Source organism: Micromesistius poutassou (genome assembly GCF_964030765.1).
Source record: "Micromesistius poutassou genome assembly, chromosome: 11".
Taxonomy (NCBI): domain Eukaryota; kingdom Metazoa; phylum Chordata; class Actinopteri; order Gadiformes; family Gadidae; genus Micromesistius; species Micromesistius poutassou.
Window position 1 is genome coordinate 10204135 of NC_140281.1, and position 21364 is coordinate 10225498.

The 21364-nt window shown below is 43.9% G+C and overlaps 1 protein-coding gene across 2 annotated transcripts; it reads right to left on the reverse strand.

Moving 5' to 3' along the window:
• zc2hc1a (zinc finger, C2HC-type containing 1A) lies at positions 1-18506 on the reverse strand. Of its 2 annotated transcripts, none has more exons than XM_084475307.1 (9): positions 18431-18506; positions 17958-18031; positions 16640-16765; positions 13990-14131; positions 13047-13192; positions 6282-6387; positions 1753-1825; positions 519-620; positions 1-145 (listed from the first exon to the last, which is right to left on the reverse strand). In XM_084475307.1, the coding sequence occupies exons 1-9, from the start codon at positions 18447-18449 to the stop codon at positions 13-15; spliced, it is 921 nt and encodes a 306-aa protein (XP_084331433.1). In that variant the 5' UTR covers positions 18450-18506; the 3' UTR covers positions 1-12. The 2 variants fall into 2 exon arrangements, with proteins under 2 accessions (XP_084331433.1, XP_084331432.1); XM_084475306.1 differs by having other exon boundaries at positions 13990-14134.
• Positions 18507-21364: the final 2858 nt, after the last annotated feature.

Sequence of the window (21364 nt, forward strand, 5' to 3'; positions counted from 1 at the left end):
ACACACACATCTTCACATGCACATCCGTCTGACGCCACATTCGCAGCAGAACTTGGCCGTCTCCACAGGGTACTTGGTGCCGCAGTCGTAACAGAAGCTGCCCTTGGCGCCGCCGTCCAAGTCGTTGTCCCCGACGACGTCCTGCCTGAATGGTGGGAGACGCTCGAGTGAGATGGACACAGACCTCTCTCTCTGTGTGTGTGTGTGTGTGTGTGTGTGTGTGTGTGTGTGTGTGTGTGCGTGTGCGTGTGTGTGTGTGTGTGCGTGTGCGTGCGTGTGTGTGTGTGTGTGTGTGTTATATACACACACGAGTCAGCGTTACAATCAACTCTAAACAAACACAAGGGGGCAGTGTGTAAAGAAAAGTTATATTTCTCGCTTAATTACTTTAAATAACCCCCCCCCCTTAAAAAAACAATTTAAACCAAAACGCCCAAAAATGTCTTTAAAATAAATCGCCCTACCCTAATACCCTCGATTACATAGCAATGAAAACCTATGAGGCGGAGAAGCCCTACCTGGAGTTGGAGCTGTCCGCCTTCCTCCTGTACAGCCCACTGGACCCCACACTCTTGCCCGGGCCGTAGCCGGAGCCTACTGGCCGGCTCTTCATCCCCACTCTGGCTCATTAATTTCAAAGGAGAGGGACAGTTAGAAAACAAGTCGATTTGGGTTGGATGACTCTTGAAGGAGAACTTCGGCAATTTTTAACCCCATTATTGTTTTCCTGAGGGTCACCCAATGTTGAGGGAAGCTAAAAACCTGACAAATTGACCTCGACCAAGCCAGAGATCTGCACTGGCTGCCAGAGCTACGGAATAGCTATAACGCTAATCTATGGGGGCAAGCTCTTTATCCGCTTTTGGGGCTTCTAAACACATTCATAAAACCATTCCAAGACATGTAACACGAGTTGGTTCCTTACGAGACACCACCGTGCGGCGAAACAGCATAAACTTTGCGTTTTTGCATGTAGACACTCACCGCAGATTACCCTGTGGACATATCCAGAAATCCAAGCAGAATGGATGCGTTCCCAGCCACTAGCCCAGTGGCTGTGCATCCGCACGCATCTGTTCTGCTATCGGCTAGTAAAGGTTTTCTGGATATGTCCACGGGGTAATCTGCGGTGAGCCATGATTTTCGTTGGGTTTTTAACTTCCCTCAACATTGGGTGACCCTCAGGAAAACAATAACAGGGTTAAAAATTGCCAGAGTTCTTCTTTGAGAGAGCAATGGATAGTTGGCAGCAGCCCCAGTTAATTCAGGTGTAGGGAAAATGTTTAGCAAATCGATGTTGCGCAACCAAAACAAGGCCAGTTGTACATTAAAAAAAAAAGCTGAATAATGTTAACATTGATTTGCTACATACTTTCATACACATAAATTAACTGGACTGGCCAATTGCCTCCCTGCCCATTGCTCTTTAACACAGTTAGTATCAAAGGGCTTCACAGGTGCACAATACGACACACATTGAGTCTTTTTAAAGGGCACAGAGCCAAGATTTGCATGCACGGTTGGCATGTACGGTTTGCATGAACGCGGAACAAGGAAAAACATTGATTTGACAATACACAGAACTCCTATGCTATTCATGAATACAATTACTGTCAGACCAACCCAATCGTTTGACATCATTGACAGCGTTGTGACTGACAGAAACAACTCAACAAGATTCATAGTTGAGTGACACAAACAAACGCACTCTAGTAACGCAATAAAGACACAAAACTGTGTGTGTGCGTGCACCCTGATGGAGGACTTGCGAGGCCGGACGGGCTGCTCCTCGCTATGCCGGAGGAGGGCTTACTAGATGGGATTCCTGCGTGAAGAAGCACATCACAGAGTACTAACATGAGAACCTGGGCCAAAACTTTCAAGCAGTCGGTGACCCCACAAACACAGGAGGCCCCAAGTATGCTGAGAATCTAAGGAGATTGGTTCCAAAAATGCAACAGAAAACCATCTGATTAAACATCCTGCAGTCAGTGCTTTTACATGACACTCAAGAAAGTCGACTTATTGGCTTAGTAAGATGTATACACCTTAGTCGAGCTATACTCAAATTGAATTGGGTTACTCATAGTCGAATTAAGACCCCTAGATAATGCGATTCATAGTCGAGCATGTACGGATTCTAATTGGATTATGCGTTGAATTGCGTTCTGCACATGCTCGAGATCTTTTCCCGGGGCCGTGAGCCAGAAGTAGAAGGAGACGATAGTCAGTGAATGTAGAGAAGCCAGTGAATGTAGTTACCCCCTATAACTGTGTGTTCACACCAAACGTGACGGCGCGACACGTTTCGATACAAAGTCAACGTGGAGACGCGAATCGGGCGAAATTTTTTGTTGCCGAAACCCGCAACAAGATTTGATTGACGGCACGACATTTTTCCACGTGAACGGCGAGCGTGTTCACAAGGATTTGCAGCGCGACAAATTCGCTGAAGTTGAAATATTTCAATATTTATTTTCCGTGGCATTCGCGTGAGACAGCCAATCAGCATTCACTCCCAGTGGGTAACGTAAAAAAGCCAATCACCGTTCAACCGGCTGGGCCAACCGTTCCCTGCACTCCGCAGTGAACCGCAGCTTGGAGGAGAAAGTGATTGTTGCCGTTTGCGACTCCCGGAGCTCTATCTATATATAATATTATATGATATTATATATAATATATAAATATCTATATAATATAAACATATATATAATATCACGGCACAAAGCGGTGTGCGCCTCCGGATTATATTATTAACCCATAAACGATGGGCATTCCGACGTCTCTCCCTCTTCCACAACAGGTAGAGACACGCAATGGTGGTTATCTTGGCCATGGTTGATGAGAATGAATTGGCATAAAGCACCGTTGGCGGGCAAAAGATGTTGTCAGACAAAATTTGCTGCGCGACAAGTTCACCTGACATAACTGCACAGCGACAGATTTAGATTTGTCGCACAGCAACATTCGCCTGTTCGCGCGAACAGGCGAAACGTGTGTCTTTTGGTGTGAACACACAGTAACTGTTCACACCGCACTTTGAAACGTGTCACGGGCGACACGTTTCAATGCAAAGTGAACGTAGAGACGCGTATCGGGCGAAATGTTTTGTCGCCGAAACCCGCGACAAGATTTTATTGACGGGGCGACAGTTTTCCCCAAAACTGGCGGGCGCGTTCACGTGGATTTGTCGTGCGAGTGAGCGACAGATTTCACAGAAGTTGAAATATTTCAACTTCTTCGCGGCATTCGCGTTGAAACAGCCAATCAGCGTTCACTCCCTGTGGGTAACGTGGGTGAAGTAACGTAAAACAGCCAATCAGCGTTCACTCCCTGGGTGACGTAACGTAACAGCCAATCAGCGTTCACTCCCTGGGTGAAGTAACGTAAAACAGCCAATCAACTGGCTGGGCCAACCGTTCCCTGCACTCTGCAGTGAACCGCAGCTTGGAGGAGAAAGTGGTTGTTGCCGTTTGCGACTCCCGGAGCTTTATATATGATATTATATATATCATATATACAATGTATATAATATCACGGCACAAAGCGGTGTGCGCCTCCGGATTATATTATTAACCCATAAACGACGGGCATTCCGACGTCTCTCCCTCTTCCACAACAGGTACAGACACGCAATGGTGGTTATCTCGGCCATGGTTGATGAGACTGAATTGGCATGAATGACCGTTGGTGGGCAAAATGCTCCACGACAAAATTCGCCCCGTGACACATTTCAATGCACACATTAAGCACAGCGACAGATTACGCTGAGTCGCGCGAATAGGCGAAACGTGTGTCTTTTGGTGTGAACACACAGTAACTGTGTGTTCCCCGTGACACGTTTCAAAGTGCGGTGTGAACACACAGTAACTGTTCACACCGCACTTTGAAACATGTCACGGGGCGAAATGTTTCAATGCAAAGTGAACGTAGAGACGCGTATCGGGCGAAATTTTTTGTCGCCGGGACCCGCGACAAGATTTGATTGACAGGGCGACAGTTTTCGGCAAAACGAGCGGGCGCGTTCACGTGGATTTGTCGCGCGAATGAGCGACAGATTTCACAGAAGTTGAAATATTTCAACTTCTTTCACGGCATTCGCGGTGAGACAGCCAATCAGCGTTCACTCCCTGTGGGTAACGTGGGTGAAGTAACGTAAAACAGCCAATCAGCGTTCACTCCCTGGGTGACGTAACGTAACAGCCAATCAGCGTTCACTCCCTAGGTGACGTCACGTAACAGCAAATCAGCGTTCACTCCCTGGGTGAAGTAACGTAAAACAGCCAATCACTGTTCAACCGGCTGGGCCTGTTGAACCGGGTCATCAACATGGTTAAAAAGTAGTAACTTCAGGCACATCTGTCAAAATAAATGTTTTTTTTCTCCCGACGTGTTTACGATCTTTATTCATTCATTACGCCGTGGCGGGGAATGCCGTATACGGACGGGCGGCAGAGGGGCTGCTCCAGCGGGAGAAAGATGTTTTCAGTAGACAGCTGTCAACTCACTTCGGATAGGCGATTTATTTAAAAAGCTGGCGCAGAAGATGGAGGAAGCCGGTGTCGTGCCAATGTAGTAACCCCCTATAAGGAGTGTCGTGAACATGCATTCAGTACACACTACGCTTCGATTTCACCCAAGGCTGAATTAAAAGTACATGTTTTTCTAAATGTTTCTCATCAACAAGGTTGTAAAATAACTACGATCTTTATTCATTCATTGCGCCGCGGCCGAACTGACAAGGGTATTCTCTGATATTATGAATCTTACAGACTGCGTCGGGTTCTTCGACTCTCTGGTACTTCCACAAGTAAAGACTCCTAGTTGGGTTTATCTCGGCCATGGGGAATTGGGGGAAATTAACTTTGGCTTTGACTCTGAAGTCCAGATTGAAACGCGACATGGAGGAGAAAGCGATGTTTCAGCAGACAGCTGTCAGTTCACTTCGGGTCCATATAATTTCTCCAACGCTCCATTGTTCCTCTCGGCCGTATGCGGAATCCTCCGCCGGCAGAGCAGCTGGAGGAGTCGGCATATGACCGAGAGGTCGAGAGAGCGTCGGAGAAATGATATGGACCCGAAGTGAACTGACAGCTACTAGGGATGGGTCAGAATATTCGATTATTCGATTATTCGTTCCTGAGGGTCAAAGTCGTGTTTGTGTTGTAATAGTTACAACACAAACACTGATCACTGTTAAAGTTAGTTTTTTTAGCGTTTAAGATATTAAGTGATTCTTGCCGATGATCGATGGCTGCCTTTGTGAATGTCGGCACACATCGAATAATCGATTATTCGTTCATACCACCCACTGATTATTCGACCATGAAAAATGAGTTATTCACATCCCTAAAAGCTACTGACAGTACTGAAAACATAAATGCCACCTGAGTTTGTTGTTGCTGGTGACGTAAAGAGGTCAACCGGTGGCTCTACTACCACTAGTTGAAATGGGCACAGTGCCACCTATCGTACCGGGGCATGACACGCTTCGGCCAATGAGTCGATTTACTCACCGCCATGTATACGCGGACAATTGCAGTTGTCCAATTGAGGAGCATAGTCGAGCTATGGCTTTAATCGAATTAAGCTGTGCCATGTAAACGTACTGACTGTTGTAAGACACTTATTTCCCGCCCACACTGATCCAACCTCAAGCTTGTTCACAAGTCGCTACACACTTTCAAACCCAATGTCTAAAGCATTTCATTTCTCTGGATACGAACTCTAAATTGGTGGAGGAGATAATCGAAATCTATCACAGCAGGAAGAGCAATGTCTTAACAAAAACCGTAGTAAGAAAAAAACAGCCATCCCTGCAAGAAGAAACGCATGCAATGCCTTCTGGGCTTCCTGACATAAACCAATAGCATCATGTTACTCTGACAGGAGAATAATGGGGGGAGAGAGAGAGAGAAAACTATCGGAACAAACTGACATGACTTGTGTTGACAATGACATTCATGTTTATGTGGGTAGGGTGAGGAACACTTCATTAAGGTTCTTACAAAAGGGCTCTAGTGAGACCGTTTCAACACGGCCTGGACATGCCCACTACAGTAAGTTGCCAGGCAACCTAACACAACAGAAACCAACAAACAAAACATTGTTTAGAGGCACTTTATCCATTCAAAGTGACTTACTCAAGGCTGAAAGCATTCAAGCAAACAAACACATTTTTAAGTAAAAAAAAAAAAAAACGTGTAGCCTGGTGGTCAGAACACAAGGTGAGTGAAATCTGAGCTCTGGGGCCCCATGTGATGAATCACAATGTTTCCTACCAGAGATCTGTCCAGAGGCTGACCTCTGTGGTAGACGAGAGGACACAGGTTGAACCGCAGGAGACACCATGACCCCAGCCTTCTTTACTGGAGCGGAGAGCTTAGACTGCAGAGAGGATACGAGAGAGAGACAGAGAGACACAGCGAGAGAGACATACACAGACAGAGAGAGACACAGACACAGACAGAGTGAGAGTTCAAGGAGTAAAGGAAGAGAGAAAAATGCGGAGAGATAAAGGAAGAGAGAGATATGAAGACCGAGACAGAGAGGGCAAGAGGGAGAGAGGATTGGGGAGAGAAAGTTATTAGAGATTCTATGCGACTGTGTCTAAAACTTAGTGTTTGCAACGATGCCACGTCCTTTCCCGCATTTCATACACGCCAGTAGTTATCAATGTGATCAGACACAATTGTAATTTAGTTTCCGTTGTCTCTTCCAGAGAACTGTAACGTGTGTAGACAAGCTGTGACAAAAAATGGTTGCTGAGACTTTTTTGAGGCTGGCTGACTTTGGCTGGCTGCTATGGTGACATGGCCTATTTTTTCTTGATTTTCTTGATATTTTGACAGCGCATTTGCATTAGAGGCCTGCACGGGCCTAAAATTTCAGGCCCGGCCCGGACAATCAGGCCCTTACCCGACCCGACAAATTAAGCAATTACTGAGCCCGAGCCCGAACCCGAGCCCGACTAAAAGGGTCCGCTATTTAGACATGCCGGTTTCCCGACACTTCGGTCGCGTAATAGTTTCTCAGAAAGCCGACTTGAACAATTAAACAAATAATACTTTTAACACACGATTAACCCTTGCAAAGACTTCATGAATTTAATTAGACATCAATGTCGAAATAACGGGATGTCGCAATAGCAGCATGAAACGGACAGCCAGGATATATGACATCGGTAAATCTTATGCGCCGCAGGAGTAGATAAATGAGCAGCACACATGAGCTCCTTGTCCATAGCCAACTTAGTAAGAACCGTGAGTGAATGAAATAAAGGAATTAAATCACTTTGAATTGAATATTTATTAAATAACAACGCATTCATTAAATAACTCCGCACAAACACTCCGCAACAACAACACTATAAAATAACAACACTCCGCAGTGTTTCCCACACATAGGCCAATGTGTGGCGCTGCGCCACAGATTGAACAACGAGAGCCACAAATTGATTCCGCTTTTCTTATTTATTTTTACTTTAACACGATTTTTAAATGTAACTCCGCCAGCCCGTAATCGCACCCCCGTAATGCTGCCAGTCCGACATGTTCCCATTCCGACAGTCCTGTGCGCGTATGCAAATTAGCCATGTGCGCCAAACAGAAGAAGGGCCCTATCTTGCACCCGGCGCAATTGACTTTCTACAGTAGCGCGAGTAGCCACGGCGCATCCTTTGTCAAGATGACGCTGTAAATGCGATGATCCAAAATAGAAAATGAGAAATAAAAAGCTGTGCGGGTGAATGTTTTTCTGAATTCTGAATTCTGACATCATAATTGAAAAAATCATGAATACATAAAACCAACTTTACTTGTGCCAAGCCCGAGCCCTACCCGAGCCCGTGCTATTCATTGAATTTAAGGCCCGTACCCGGCCCGAATTTGCATATTGTGTCGGGGCCCATCGGGCTTGCAGGCCTCTAATTTGCATTCTCTCGATTCGCTGAGACAGATGCATGACCACATGAATTCTAAACTTCAAATGGCTCAGTTTATGGCCAAATAATAGGCCTAATTCACACATGGAATAGCGTTTTCTTCTACAACTTCAGAAACACTGATTTGTCATGTAAATTGCGGCAAAGACAATTTAAGACATAATATTTTCGGTTTCCGGTCGCTGCTCGTGTGGTCGACCGATCAGCTCGTAGAGCAGCTATTCTCGTTTGTTGAATTGAATTGTCGTCTTTGTCCCTTTATCATTTACACGCGTGGGTGTGTCTAGTCTGCACCGCGTCCGTTTTTGTTTTTAATCGCTAATCGGCCTAGGACGAAAAGAAAGAAGCTGTTCCCATTCATTCACGAGCAGTCTGCATTGGACCCTGTTTACCTGGTGAACGTAAACCAAAATAGACCAGAGTCACAGACAGGTAAACTACGGGTGCTTCCGTCTATCATCCTGGCTAATGTGCGCTCCCTCCGCAGAAAAACAGACGAGTTACAAGCCAACGTTAACCACATGCATGAATATAGAACTGCCTCTATTCTCGCTTTCACCGAAACGTGGTTAAATAAGAACGATGATGATAGTACGCTGCACAATGATGGCTTTGCCCCTCCTCTCAGACTCGACCGAGACAGTGAGCGCTCCGGTAAACAACATGGTGGCGGCGTGTGTCTCTATGTAAACACACGCTGGTGAAATTATGAAAAAATTATGCACCCCAGACATCGAGCTCCTGGCCATCTCCCTTCGTCCTTTTTACCTCCCCAGAGAGTTCCCTCAACTTTTTATCATCCTGACGTATATTCACCCTAGAGCAAATGCTGCTGCTGCCACAGAACACATCACAAGCTCATTAAATAGACTGGAGCTCATCTCACCAGACTCCCCAAATCATTCTTGGTGATTTTAACAAATGTTCTCCTGATAAAGCACTCAAGGGCTTCCAGCAGTATGTCACATGCACCACTCGCCAAGGGAGAACATTGGATACATGTTATGGTTCTGTACCAGATGCTTTTAGGTCCATTGCCCTCCCCCCTATTGGCAATGCTGACCACGACACCATCCTGCTTGCCCCAGCTTACACTCCCGTCATAAGGAAGGCAAAGAAAGTTATTAAAAACATCAAACAGTGGACCAGCAGTGACAGCGTCCAAACACTGCAAGGATGCTTTGAATCCACGGATTGGAATATCTTCCTATCCTCCTCAAATTACATGGTAGAACAAGTGGACACTGTCTCATCGTACATTAATTTCTGTGAGGATAACATCATTCCCTCCAAAACAGTAACCATCTTCCCAAACAATAAGCCCTGGGTTACAAAAGAACTGAAGGAAGTCCTCAATAAGAAAAAAAGGATTTTCTTCACTGGCTCAGAGTCCGAAAAGAAGGAGGTCAACAGGGAAGTTAAACGCGCCATAAAAACTGCTAAGCTAAAATATAAGAACAAGGTGGAGGAAAAAAATTCACCCAGGGGAAGCTCCGATCAGCTTGGCAGGGCCTCAAAACTATGGCTGCTGTGAACACTGCTGTCTCCAGCCAAAAAAACATCCAGGTTGCGGGCAGCAGCCCTACATCTCTCCCTAATGACCTTAATTCCTTCTACACCAGGTTTGAGACTGACAATTCCACCCAATTGGCAGAGACATTTACAACATTGAAACCGGGCGACAATAAATTTGTCTTTAAAACAGAGAAGGTGGTGAGAGCCCTCAGGAGGACCAGGGAGAATAGCTCTCCGGGCCCAGACAACATCAGCGGCCGGGTCCTGAAACTCTGTGCTGAGCAGCTGGGGGGAGTGTTCCAAAAGCAGTTTCAGAGATCCATGGACACCAGCACAGTCACTCAGCTTTGGAAACACTCCACAGTCATCCCCATCCCTAAGAAGAGTAAAATAACCTCTCTAAACGACCTCAGGCCTGTAGCCCTCACATCCCTGGTGATGAAGGCCATGGAGAGGGTCGTTAAACAACACATCCTCACAGTAACCGAGGCCCGGATGGACTCACTGCAGTATGCATACCGCACAGGCAGAGGCGTGGGCGATGCAAAAGCATTCATTATTGACACAATACACAAACATCTGGAGCAACCAAAAACAACAGCCAGACTCCTGTTTGCAGACTTCTCCTCTGCATTCAATACACCACAGCCTCACATCCTGGCCAATAAACTCACCTCATACTTCCAAATAGATGACCAACTCACCAGGTGGATACTGGACTTTCTAACCAACAGATCACAGAGAGTCCGGGTAAACAACACCTTCTCCGACCTCCGACACACCTCGACAGGCTCCCCTCAGGGCTGTGTGCTCTCACCTCTGCTCTTCATCCTCTACACCGATGATTGCAGATCCACACAGCCTCAGTGTCATCTGGTGAAGTATGCTGATGACACAGTTCTCCTGTCCCTGCTATCAGGTCCCTCACAACATCATGGACCAGCTCTCCAGGAGTTTGTGGAGTGGTGCGACAGCTCATGCCTTGAGCTGAACGTCAATAAAACCAAAGACATGGTGGTGACTTTTAACAGGCAGAGAGTTTTAACATCTAACAGGCAGAGAGAGCTGGCCACAGCATGCATCACCTCAATTCACGGGAGGCCGGTGGAGCTGGTGGAGGAGTACAAATATCTGGGCACCATCTTCGACAGCCTGCTGAAATTCTCCTCTAACACTGAAGAGATTCTCAGGAAATGTCACCAGCGACAGTATCTCCTAAGGAAACTCAATTCCTTTGAGTCAGGAAAAACATCATGCTAACTTTCTATTACTCCTTCATAGAAAGTATCTCCACATTCTCCATAACATGCTGGTTCCACTCCCTCAGTCTCCAGAATAGAAACCGCCTGGAGAGCATAGCAAGAGTCTGCTCCAAGATCATTGGACTTCCAACAAGATCACTTTCCTCCATCAATGAGCAGCAAACACTCAGGTTAGCAAACAGGATTATGCAGGATCCCTCACACGCCCTACACCCCGCCTTTGAGTGGCTCCCCTCAGGGCGCCGACTTCGCTGCCCTGGCTGCAGGACACAGAGGAGAAAGGCAACCTTTGTCCCCAAGGCTGTTTACCTCCTCAACTCCTCCTAACCCCCCGACCCGGGCTAGCGCCTGCCCCACATAAGTACTGGCCAATGTGGACTATGTTTTGCACATCCCCACCCCTAAAGGTTTTTTACTGTACAACATAATTCAATGCTCCTTTATCAGCTTGGTATATTTTTTATCTGATATTATTGCAACCTTTAGTCTAATGTTACACTTTTTAAAACTTTTCAAGATCAGCTCTCTATTTATCAAATATGTATATATCACTCTGTATATTTGTACATAACTATGCCTTGTGTTTTTATCTGTTAGTAACTAACAACAATTGTCTTGTTCTTGGCTTATGTTGCACCTAAGCTTGTCCTGTGTAAATGCTGCTGCTTTACGTGTCTGTCTTCAATTGCCCCTTGGGGACAAATAAAGTTTTTTTGAATTGAAATGAATTGAATATGCGGACGCATATCATATATGTGTTAAGTTGGCCGCAACTGTGGGTCTATTTAATGATATGTGGCAATACATTAACAAACAACGTTTGTTACCAGTATTGTATACATTATCGTTATCAACTTGTGTTCATAATATGCATGTGTCCCCCTGTTAATATACATTGCCATGGACTGTATTATGTGTTACATGTTTAGTTTGCGTGTGTTTAAACAGATGGGTGCGCATACACACGTGCACCAAGCATCACCCGCATTCATTCATTCTTTTAAACACTCACTCGCGGTAAAACTATGTTTTCTCACGATCAAATCTTCATCAATCCCGAAAGACATGGGCTTGTAAACGATGTCTGTGTCAAGAAAATATGTGTTTGCTGTACGGTGTTTGCAGATGCATTGATTTAAAAGTATAACTTACCGCTGTATGAGCTGTTACACAAGATTTTAAAACGAGATTTTGTTTTGGGAGGCTGGAATATACTTTGCTCGAGTTTATTATTGTTATTATTATTATTTAAACGCATGGCATAGCCTACTATACTGTGTTCATTCATGCAGCCCCTATGGAGAAAAAAAATGTTGCTATTTCTATGCAGTTTCAATCATATGAACAATCGTTGACATAATATTTAAATCAGCCTAATCGTTTGCATGTTTGTGCTGTGTATAGTCTACGTGTGTGTGTAAGAGTATGTTGCAGTTCCGACCTGCCATGGCACGTCAAAATAGCAACACCAACTGCGCTATCCACCACTGACTTTAGACTAGGTATTTCCCGATCAGTTGTACAATTGTACTGACGCAATGCTTAGATCGGTAAAATAGCACCAAGTATAATTTGCGCCAGAACACGCAAGTGTAGTGGCGCCTGGTTGCTGCGGGGGAAAATCAGCTTTGCGCCGGGTGCAAACTAGCAATGACACATGCGTCGGTGTAGAAAGTCAATTGCGCCGGGCACAAGATAGGGCCCCTAGTGTGGTTATTTTGGGTTGCATTGGCACAAGGTTTGAGGTAATGAGAAAATGTGAAGTTATGACTCCAAATCAGATCACTGTGTGATTGTCTCTTATACGTGTTGGGCTACATTGTAATATGACCTTCTCCCACACTGTTGTACACATACACACAGCTGTTAACTTTGACGCAAAACTTGCAGTCACTATCAGTTGCTGTAGCTTAGATTTGAGAGAGCAGAAAAGCGCAAAAGAGAGCAAGGTTTTGAAAAGAAACATCCCAAAGAACGTTCCCCCCCCCTCTCTGCTCCCTCCCTCTCAACGTATCTCACCCATTTAGAGGTGTTGCATTTCAGGCACCTGTGATTGCAAGCAAGTCTCCAAACCAATCAGGGAAGAGATGCCCTGGAGAGATTACCTAAATCAAATTAGGCTGGCAGAACCGGGCAACGTATATTCTCACAGAGCATTTCACTCACTATTAGCTGATAGATGGCTAGGCCATTTTTTTTTTTTTTTTCAATATTGAAGCAGGAATAGGCCATTTTGAACGGATCAGGCCTACACACAAATATAAAACTTAAACCTTACCTACACCTTCAATATGCGCCTGCATGTGTGAGTGTGTTTGGCGTCTTACCTGCGTGCGTGGGGGGGTTTTCTTCACCTCCGCCACCACCACCTTGCCTTTGGGCATGCGTGCCGCCTTTTCGCGGCAGAACTGGATGTGGCGATCCGCGGCATTTTGCCCGAACCGCCGCTGGCAGTGAGGACACTGGATGTAGTCTGAGTAACAGCAACAGACGACAACATCAGTACTGAGGGCAAACACATGGTAGGAACCCATGAATGGCACACTTCACCAATTGTTCAAATGAACTGTTGTGACGCCAACATTGAGAACAAAACGTTGTAGAGATCCAAAAAAAACAACTGGTAAGATGATAAGCATAAGAAAAATAAAAACCTCATCACTGTATAGGGCTGCACGATATTGGAAAAAAAATATTGTATTGCGATATTTAGTCTTTCGGTGCATTGCGATATATAAAATAAAATATTGAAAAAATATGAATCGTATAATGATTGGGGTGATTTTGTAGCAGCTTGCATCTGCATAGATCCCTTTGGAACCCCTCTCGTACACTCAACACTGGAAAGGGCATCCACCTTTGCATGGCATTCAGATTTGGCTTTGCACTCTTTATGGTGGCGAATTCAATGTTCTCTTTGGAATTAAATCTTTTTGCTGGCTTATTTTGAAGATTTGTTCAATGATTAGCGGGGGCTGTCTACGACTGCTTTGGTTGTCTGATCATAAACTGATCTACATGATCAGTGATTGGTGGTTCACTATGCATGTTTTTTTAAGTAAGCAAGTCTGGCGTTACGAAGATCGCACAGGTGCGTATCGCGATTTCGATATGAAAACAATATATATCGTGCAGCCCTATCACAGTGCCATGTAAAGATGCACACTTATTCAAACACAAGACATTAGCTTTTGTGACCAATAACCTGATCCTCATCATCATCATCATCGTCATAATAACTGAAAGAAGTGAGCCCGGTCTCTTACTGACCTGGGTCGTAGGAGGGCGGGGGTGGTGGCGGCAGGGGGCCCCCCTCCTTCATGACCTGTGTGATGCCCTTGGCCGCCCGGATGGTGGCGATGAAGTCCTCATGTTTCTTGCGCCAGTTGGATGGCTTCTTTGGGGGCGGAGCCTGCTGGAGTGTGAGGGTTGGGGGAGAGAAGGGGAGAGGTTGGTTGGTTCATTGTCTACTTGGTGTGTTTATTTGGTCCGTCGTATTCTGCGGCATTGAGTGGTTGGAAAAGGGTAAGGGAACCGAGTGCTTCCCATTTTCACTCCTACTACTGTTATGAGAGATATTGTCTTCACAATTAGTGACCATGTAGATCTCAACTGCACCGGCGTAATTGTATTCACATTTGTGTAGATTGTAGGGAAAGCTTCTAGAGGATCTATACAAGGCAAGGCAACTTTATTTATATAGCACTTTTCATACACAAGGCAGACTCAAAGTGCTTCACATATAAACATTGTCATACAATAAAAGAAAATAATAGATAAGTAAAAAGTAAAATAGATAGAAAATAAAGGCAAAGTTAAAAAAAACATTTTAGAAAGGCAAAGTAAAAAAAAAAATGCATTTTTGAAAGTGAGAAAATAAAGGCAAAGTTACTAATAAAATAAAAAATAGAAGAATTGTAGATTTAAAATTTAGCAGAAAGCTAAAGCAAACAAATGTCTTCAGTCTTGTTTTAAAAGCTGTCAGAGTTGGGGCAAGTCTTAAATCCTCAGGGACTTTATTCCAGCTATTTGTTGCATAATAACTAAATCCTGCTTCCATGTTTCGTGTTGACTCTGGGGATAATAGAACTCTAGCAGCAGCATTCTGAACAAGCTGTAGTTGTCTTAGAGTTTTTTTTGGGAGACCTGTAAGGAGACCATTGCAGTAATCAAGCTTGCTAGTGATAAAGGCATGTACAAGTTTTTGTAAGTCTTCGGTAGACATGAGCCCTCTAAGTCTTTCTACGTTTTTAAGGTGATAATATGCAGATTTTGTAACTGATTTGATGTGACTGTCGAAATGTAAATCTGAATCCATGATAACCCCTAGATTTCTGGCTTTGATTGAGGTTTTCAGGGACAGAGAGTGAATGTGTTGGGTAACTTTAAGCCTTTCGGTTTTAGCACCAAATACAATTATCTCGGTTTTGTCCTCATTTAGTTGAAGGAAATTTCGGCACATCCAGTCTTTGACTTGCTCAATGCACTGGCACAACAGATCTATGGGCCATTTGGTGATAGCGATGCATAGATTTGCGTGTCATCAGCATAGCAGTGATGGTCAATATTGTTATTTTGCATGATTTGCCCTAGTGGGAGCATGTAGATGTTGAATAGAGAGGGTCCTAAGATCGAACCTTGTGGGACTCCACATGTCACGTTAGTTGATTCTGAAACAAAGTAGTTCCTATTTTGTAGGTAGGACCTAAACCAATTTGAGACTGTGCCTGAAAACCCCACCAAGTTTTCTAATCTGTCCAAAAGTATTGTATGGTCTACAGTGTCGAATGCAGCACTGAGGTCTAGTAGCATTAGTATTGAGATTTTGCTAGAGTCTGTGTTAAGACGGATGTCATTTACAACTTTAATAAGGGCGGTCTCGTGCTGTAGAGACCGCTACAGCACGAGAAGGGGTCGGAATCCGGATTGGAAGGTGTCATAGCAACCAGTTGATGCCAGGAAGTCACTAAGTTGCTGGAGGACAACTTTCTCAATGATTTTACTTATGAAGGGTAGATTTGATATTGGTCTGTAGTTGTTAATAATAGAGGCATCTAGGCTCCGCTTTTTTAAAAGGGGTTTGATAATTGCAGTTTTTAAGGCTTTTGGGAAAGTGCCTGATTGGAGAGAGTTGTTAACTATTTCCAATATGTCTATTGCTAGGCAGTCAAAAACACTTAGAGGTTGGTAGTAGGGCTGGGCGATAAAACGATAACGATATGTATTGCGATAGACACGTAATCAATATCAATAGAAAATGCGTTTGATAGAAGGTTTCGATAATTTTTTTCCTCGTTGGAAGTTAACGGAGCAAAGCCAAGTGTTTCAATAGTAATTACACCACAGAGAAAAAGCTGAAGTTATTCCCCAGACAGGAAAGAGTAGTGGTTGGGAGCCTGGGGAGTTTTAAATGCCCTTTCTTGTGTTTGTGGCTACAAACACAAGAAAGGTGTTAGTATCTGCAAATTTGTTCATCATGAGGATTTGCATGTGTGTCATAAGTTTCATGAGTGTAGGTCAAACCGGTGAGGAGATATGCTTGTGCAAACATTGAAATTTTGGCATAGTTGGTATAGCACCACCTTGGGGCCAATCTGAATAAGACGGCTAGAATCTCTAATTTACAGCAGTCCCACCAAATTTGCCAAATAAAAATGAGTTTTCGTATATGTTCAGGGGGGGGAAAATGCAGTCAAAGTTCCTGAAAAATAATAATAAGAAAAAGCGGACCAATTACAATAGGGACCTTGCCAGTTTTGGCTCGGTCCCTAATAAAGTAATCATTAATTGCCATACGTTTGTTTGACCATCTTGATCGATTGTCAAAGATACCGTCCATTAAATTACTGCATTGCATAACCATATCTTGATTTCATGCATCTTTCATAGCCCGGTCCTAACTGCTCAGGTGTAGTCTCACCTTTGCTTTGAGGGCTTTGATGGGTTTGAGGGTGGAGATGTCTGTGCCCTCTGCTCTCTGTCTACTGGAGTCAAAAGTCTTCCTCTTCTTTGTCGCAGACTTCTGGCATATGGGCGTGTGTTTCTTCTGCATGGGTGAAACATAACATAGTTAGAGGAAAGTACACGCAGTTATGTGATGCATCATAAAGATTTTATAATATTTTTTATAAGATTGAGAAATTGCTTCTTGAAGTCACAGCAGGTGAATTGCTAATGTCAGGGTTCTGGGTTTTTGTGTTTTGTCTTGGACTTTTAGTTTGTTTCTCTTTATTATCTTCTGTGTTTAGCCTCTTGTGTTCTGTTTCCTGTTGGACTTTAAGTTTGTAGTTTTCCCTGTTACTTCCTGTGTCTCCCGTCTGTCTTGTCCTAGCCTCTTGTTTATTCCCTGGTTTGTGTCATGTGATTCACTTCCTGTTCCTTGTTGTCCCAGTCATGTGCTTCAGTTTGGTTTGTCTTGTGATTCTGTGTCTCCGCCCCTCACCTGAGTCTAGTTATGAGTTTGATTGTTGTCTTGTCCAATGTTAGCCTGCCTCTCGTTGTAGCTTGTTCCCTGCCCACCTGTGTCTTGTTTAGTCCTGTGTATTTAAGTCCTTCCCTATGTTCAGTTCACTGCTCTGTCATTTTATTTGTCACGTTGCTCTCTGTTCCCTAGTAGTCACACAGGTGGGCAGGGAACAAGCTACAACGAGAGGCAGGCTAACATTGGACAAGACAACAATCAAACTCAAACTCATAACTAGACTCAGGTGAGGGGCGGAGACACAGAATCACAAGACAAACCAAACTGAAGCACATGACTGGGACAACAAGGAACAGGAAGTGAATCACATGACAAACAGAGGGAGTGAATCACATGACACAAACCAGGAAATAAACAAGGGGCTAGGACAAGACAGACAGGAGACACAGGAAGTAACAGGGAAAACTACAAACTTAAAGTCCAACAGGAAACAACATAAGGCTAAACACAGAAGATACTAAAGAGAAACTAACTAAAAGTCCAAGACAAAACACAAAAATCCAGAACCCTGACAGCTAATGGAAGTTTGAAAACAGATTAATATTGAGCATTAGAAGTAATGATTTTGTGTGTGTGTGTGTGTGTGGGGGGGGGGGGGGGGGGCGTTTTATTCGTGGGGCTGGCATCTTGTGTCTGCTGACAGTCATTTTGGAAAATGACTTCGTACTGAATAAACAAGCACTGAATATGCCTGCTTATTCTCTATGAATAGCCTCTTTCTGTGAACCCCTGCTATGTCATGTTTTATTATTTTTACCAAGACTTTGGGAAAGAAGCTTCTTCCACAGATGTTACAGGGAGTAAGTTCCTCAGCCGTTGGAGCTTCTCCATCTGTATTAAACGAACAATACACATTGTACAACACACAAATAAACACACAAATATGTACCATGAAAAAAATGTATGATTCGATCCCATTTATTCGCTGATTACCATATGTGGCGTTAAGCTTAAAAAGTCCTCTCTTTTGTCCTTTTTTTATTCTTTGGCAAGACTGAAACACAGGTTAACCAGCCTGCTAGCTGCAGCCTTAGCTTCAGGCTAGCGATTGTAGCTAACATGGACAGAGACAGCATCACACCCAGTCATCCCGAGCTAGCGGTATCCTCAGTAGCAGACACTTCCCGAAAGAGCATGTGACGAAATTGAACATTTGCAATGGCTATGCAAATTAGCCATGGCTACTTTGAGTCATAGGCTACAATACAGCAACGTTGCTTCCCCCCTCACCTTCAAATTCCTCCATCATCTCGGTTTCTGTGTGCAGCCGAGGATGCCACTAGCAACTGGCTCGTCTTGAATGCCGCCCCACGTACCAACATCCCGACGTTTCATTGGCTGTTCATTTGAAACATGCAAAAAAAGGTGCGTGTTGTTCTTAGTTTCGACCACATGGGGGCGTGTGGGAGCAGCGGTGGAGAGAACCTCCTCAGTAAAATTAACAAAGGCCTTTTTTTTAGGCGCGGCCTACCTGTCATCGGCACTTTGAAGTTTTCTGTTTTTGAAAGGCCAGGCTGCTTCGTTATTGACCACTCTAAAGTCGTGTTTGCTATTTGCACAGACGCATACATAAGGTATAGTTTACATGCACCGGTACACAATAAAGCCTTTGTCTCCATGTGACATCTGACTAATTTACTTTAGCTTTTTTTGGTGTGCGTGTCAATGGTCGTAGATGAAGCGGAATTAATTGGTCTGCTGTTTTACTGGAATACTGGAATACTGAAAATTAAAATTGGAAATATATTTTTTCTTTTTTTAACTTAATGACGCACATGGGTCCTGGTTGGACTGGTTGAGAACCACTGGTATTAAAGGGATAGTTCAGGATTTTGGACATCGGGTCTCATTTCCAAGTGAGCCAGTGTGTTATTGATCATTGGAGACCGTTTTCAACAATTTTCATTCAGTCCTTCTATTTGCATAGATCGCTGGTGCTAGGCTAGCGCAAGTCGACGGGACCCGCTAGCCTGCCAATAAAAACAGTCTTACCCACTACACAGTACACCCGAGGCAAATCAATTATTACGCCATACTATCAGTGTAAATGTCTATGTTGATAGAATAATGTTTGAAATGAAACTATCCTTGTATCGCATTGCATTTTGAGGGACTTGTGTCTCAGGAGCAGGGTAGTTTATACTACAGAAGCAGAGGAATTGTATCAGCCTATTCATTACACAAGAGATGGCCACGTTTGAAACACAACATAGCGATGTGTCTGATTTTGAAGATGTTGAAGACGATGAGGAATTACTTGGATCCAACGAACCGTACCTGTACGAACAGGTGTTACACCGAATTCTGCGACCCACCGAAAAGTGTGACCCCAGGGGGTGCTGTTGCACATTTGCTGCAACATGCACGCAGCACGAGTTTGAAATAGACAGGCATGAAGTCGAAAAAACGGTGTGCATTATAACAAAAACATAAATAAAACGTAAGATCTCTAACCCTACTGAATCGTTCTGTGGGGTGGGGGTTTAAAGGAACACAGCTGGGAAGAGGCAACCGACGTGTTCTTCCATCCTGTGTCGTGACCAGCATCCGAAACAAATACCATTCGGCCACTGGACAATATGTTGGCTTCAGGGAAGCACAAGATGCTCTGAGATTGTTCTGAACACAACACTACTGTAGGCTATTACTAGAAAACATTTGCTGCTGCACCATATCCTTTATATCAAACATAGAAAGAACACATGCATTTGGTTGATTTGTATAACTTTACTTTTGTATATAAACAATTGTGTTCCAATGTTTACATTTCAATAACTGTACATAAATGATTCAATAAATATAAGTTTGCTGTAATCCCGTTGTACTAGGCTACTGGTACTGGTAAGGTGTCCCCGACTGAAGTGCGCTTCTCGGTTTACTTATATCGGAGAAAAGTAGAATTCCGCCGCACTGAGAAAGTAGTCCCTCAATATGCTAGGCGATTCAGGGATAGTTTCATTTCAAACATTATTCTATCAACACAGACATTTACACTGATAGTATGGCGTAATAATTGATTTGCCTCGGGTGTACTGTGTAGTGGGTAAGACTGTTTTTATTGGCAGGCTAGCGGGTCCCGTCGACTTGCGCTAGCCTAGCACCAGCGATCTATGCAAATAGAAGGACTGAATGAAAATTGTTGAAAACGGTCTCCAATGATCAATAACACACTGGCTCACTTGGAAATGAGACCCGATGTCCAAAATCCTGAACTATCCCTTTAAGTAGCCTATTAGGATCTTATTTATCAAGACAGTAAATTGCACACCCTAACAAAAATCAAAGAATATCACATCAATCATTTGTGAAATAAAGGCCCAAAGGCCAATTGTCGGCAGCATCTTGCTTTCCACTGAAGGTCTAAAGCGCTAGTTAAATCAGGGCACATACGCACAGCCTGCATGCTATCAGTAAATAAATGGGCCATATGACCTATATAAATGGCTGCCATAGCTATAAAGCAATAACTATTGACGTCCGTTAGTCGTCTTTGCCCTCTATAAAAGGTCCACCGTGATACGTTGTACACACGGGGCTTGAGCTTTTGCGCGACGTGCGCGTAATTAACGTCCGGCTGGCAGTGGTGTACGCTTATTGCCAGAAGCCACGTTCATTCTGATGTGATGCAATTCGCGAAGCCAACATTTGGACGCATTAACAAACTCAGGTACCGTAAATATATTTCATTATATTGTAATATTTAGAAGTGATATGGGTGAAGCGTGTTGCTGTCTTAGCGCTGATACTGCGTTTCCTCTTTTTTCAGCGAGTGGTCTTATCTTAAAACATTTTAGGAAGGGTCTGCAATGTTTGCCAGAATATTTAGTGTTAAGCTTATTTGTGACACATTGTATTGTTATTAGAGGCACAGCGGCTGATTTGTGTTTTCAAATGGAAAATAAATGCAGTTAATTTATAAAAACTGTAAATACGGATAATATAACCCTAAATAATATTTTGAGTGGACGGACGTTGTGTCACACAGAATGATGATTATTTTAATGGTCAGAGTAAAAGAGAGAAGCAGACACCTGCCTCAGGTATGCCCAGGCTTCCTTACAATGTGATAGAGTGAGAGAGACAGAAACAGAAATAGACAGACTTGTGTCTCAGTTCTCACTCACTGCTGCACTCCATGTGATCTATATTCTCTATAGCTGCTCT

Bases quoted from the DNA above. Each gene is read 5' to 3' on its own strand.
- zc2hc1a (XM_084475306.1), bottom strand. The intron at 621-1,752 runs GTGCACGCACAC...TTAATGAGCCAG, and splicing joins CTCGCAAGTCCTCCATCAGG to AGTGGGGATGAAGAGCCGGC. The intron at 146-518 runs GTAGGGCTTCTC...CCCACCATTCAG, and splicing joins GCGGACAGCTCCAACTCCAG to GCAGGACGTCGTCGGGGACA.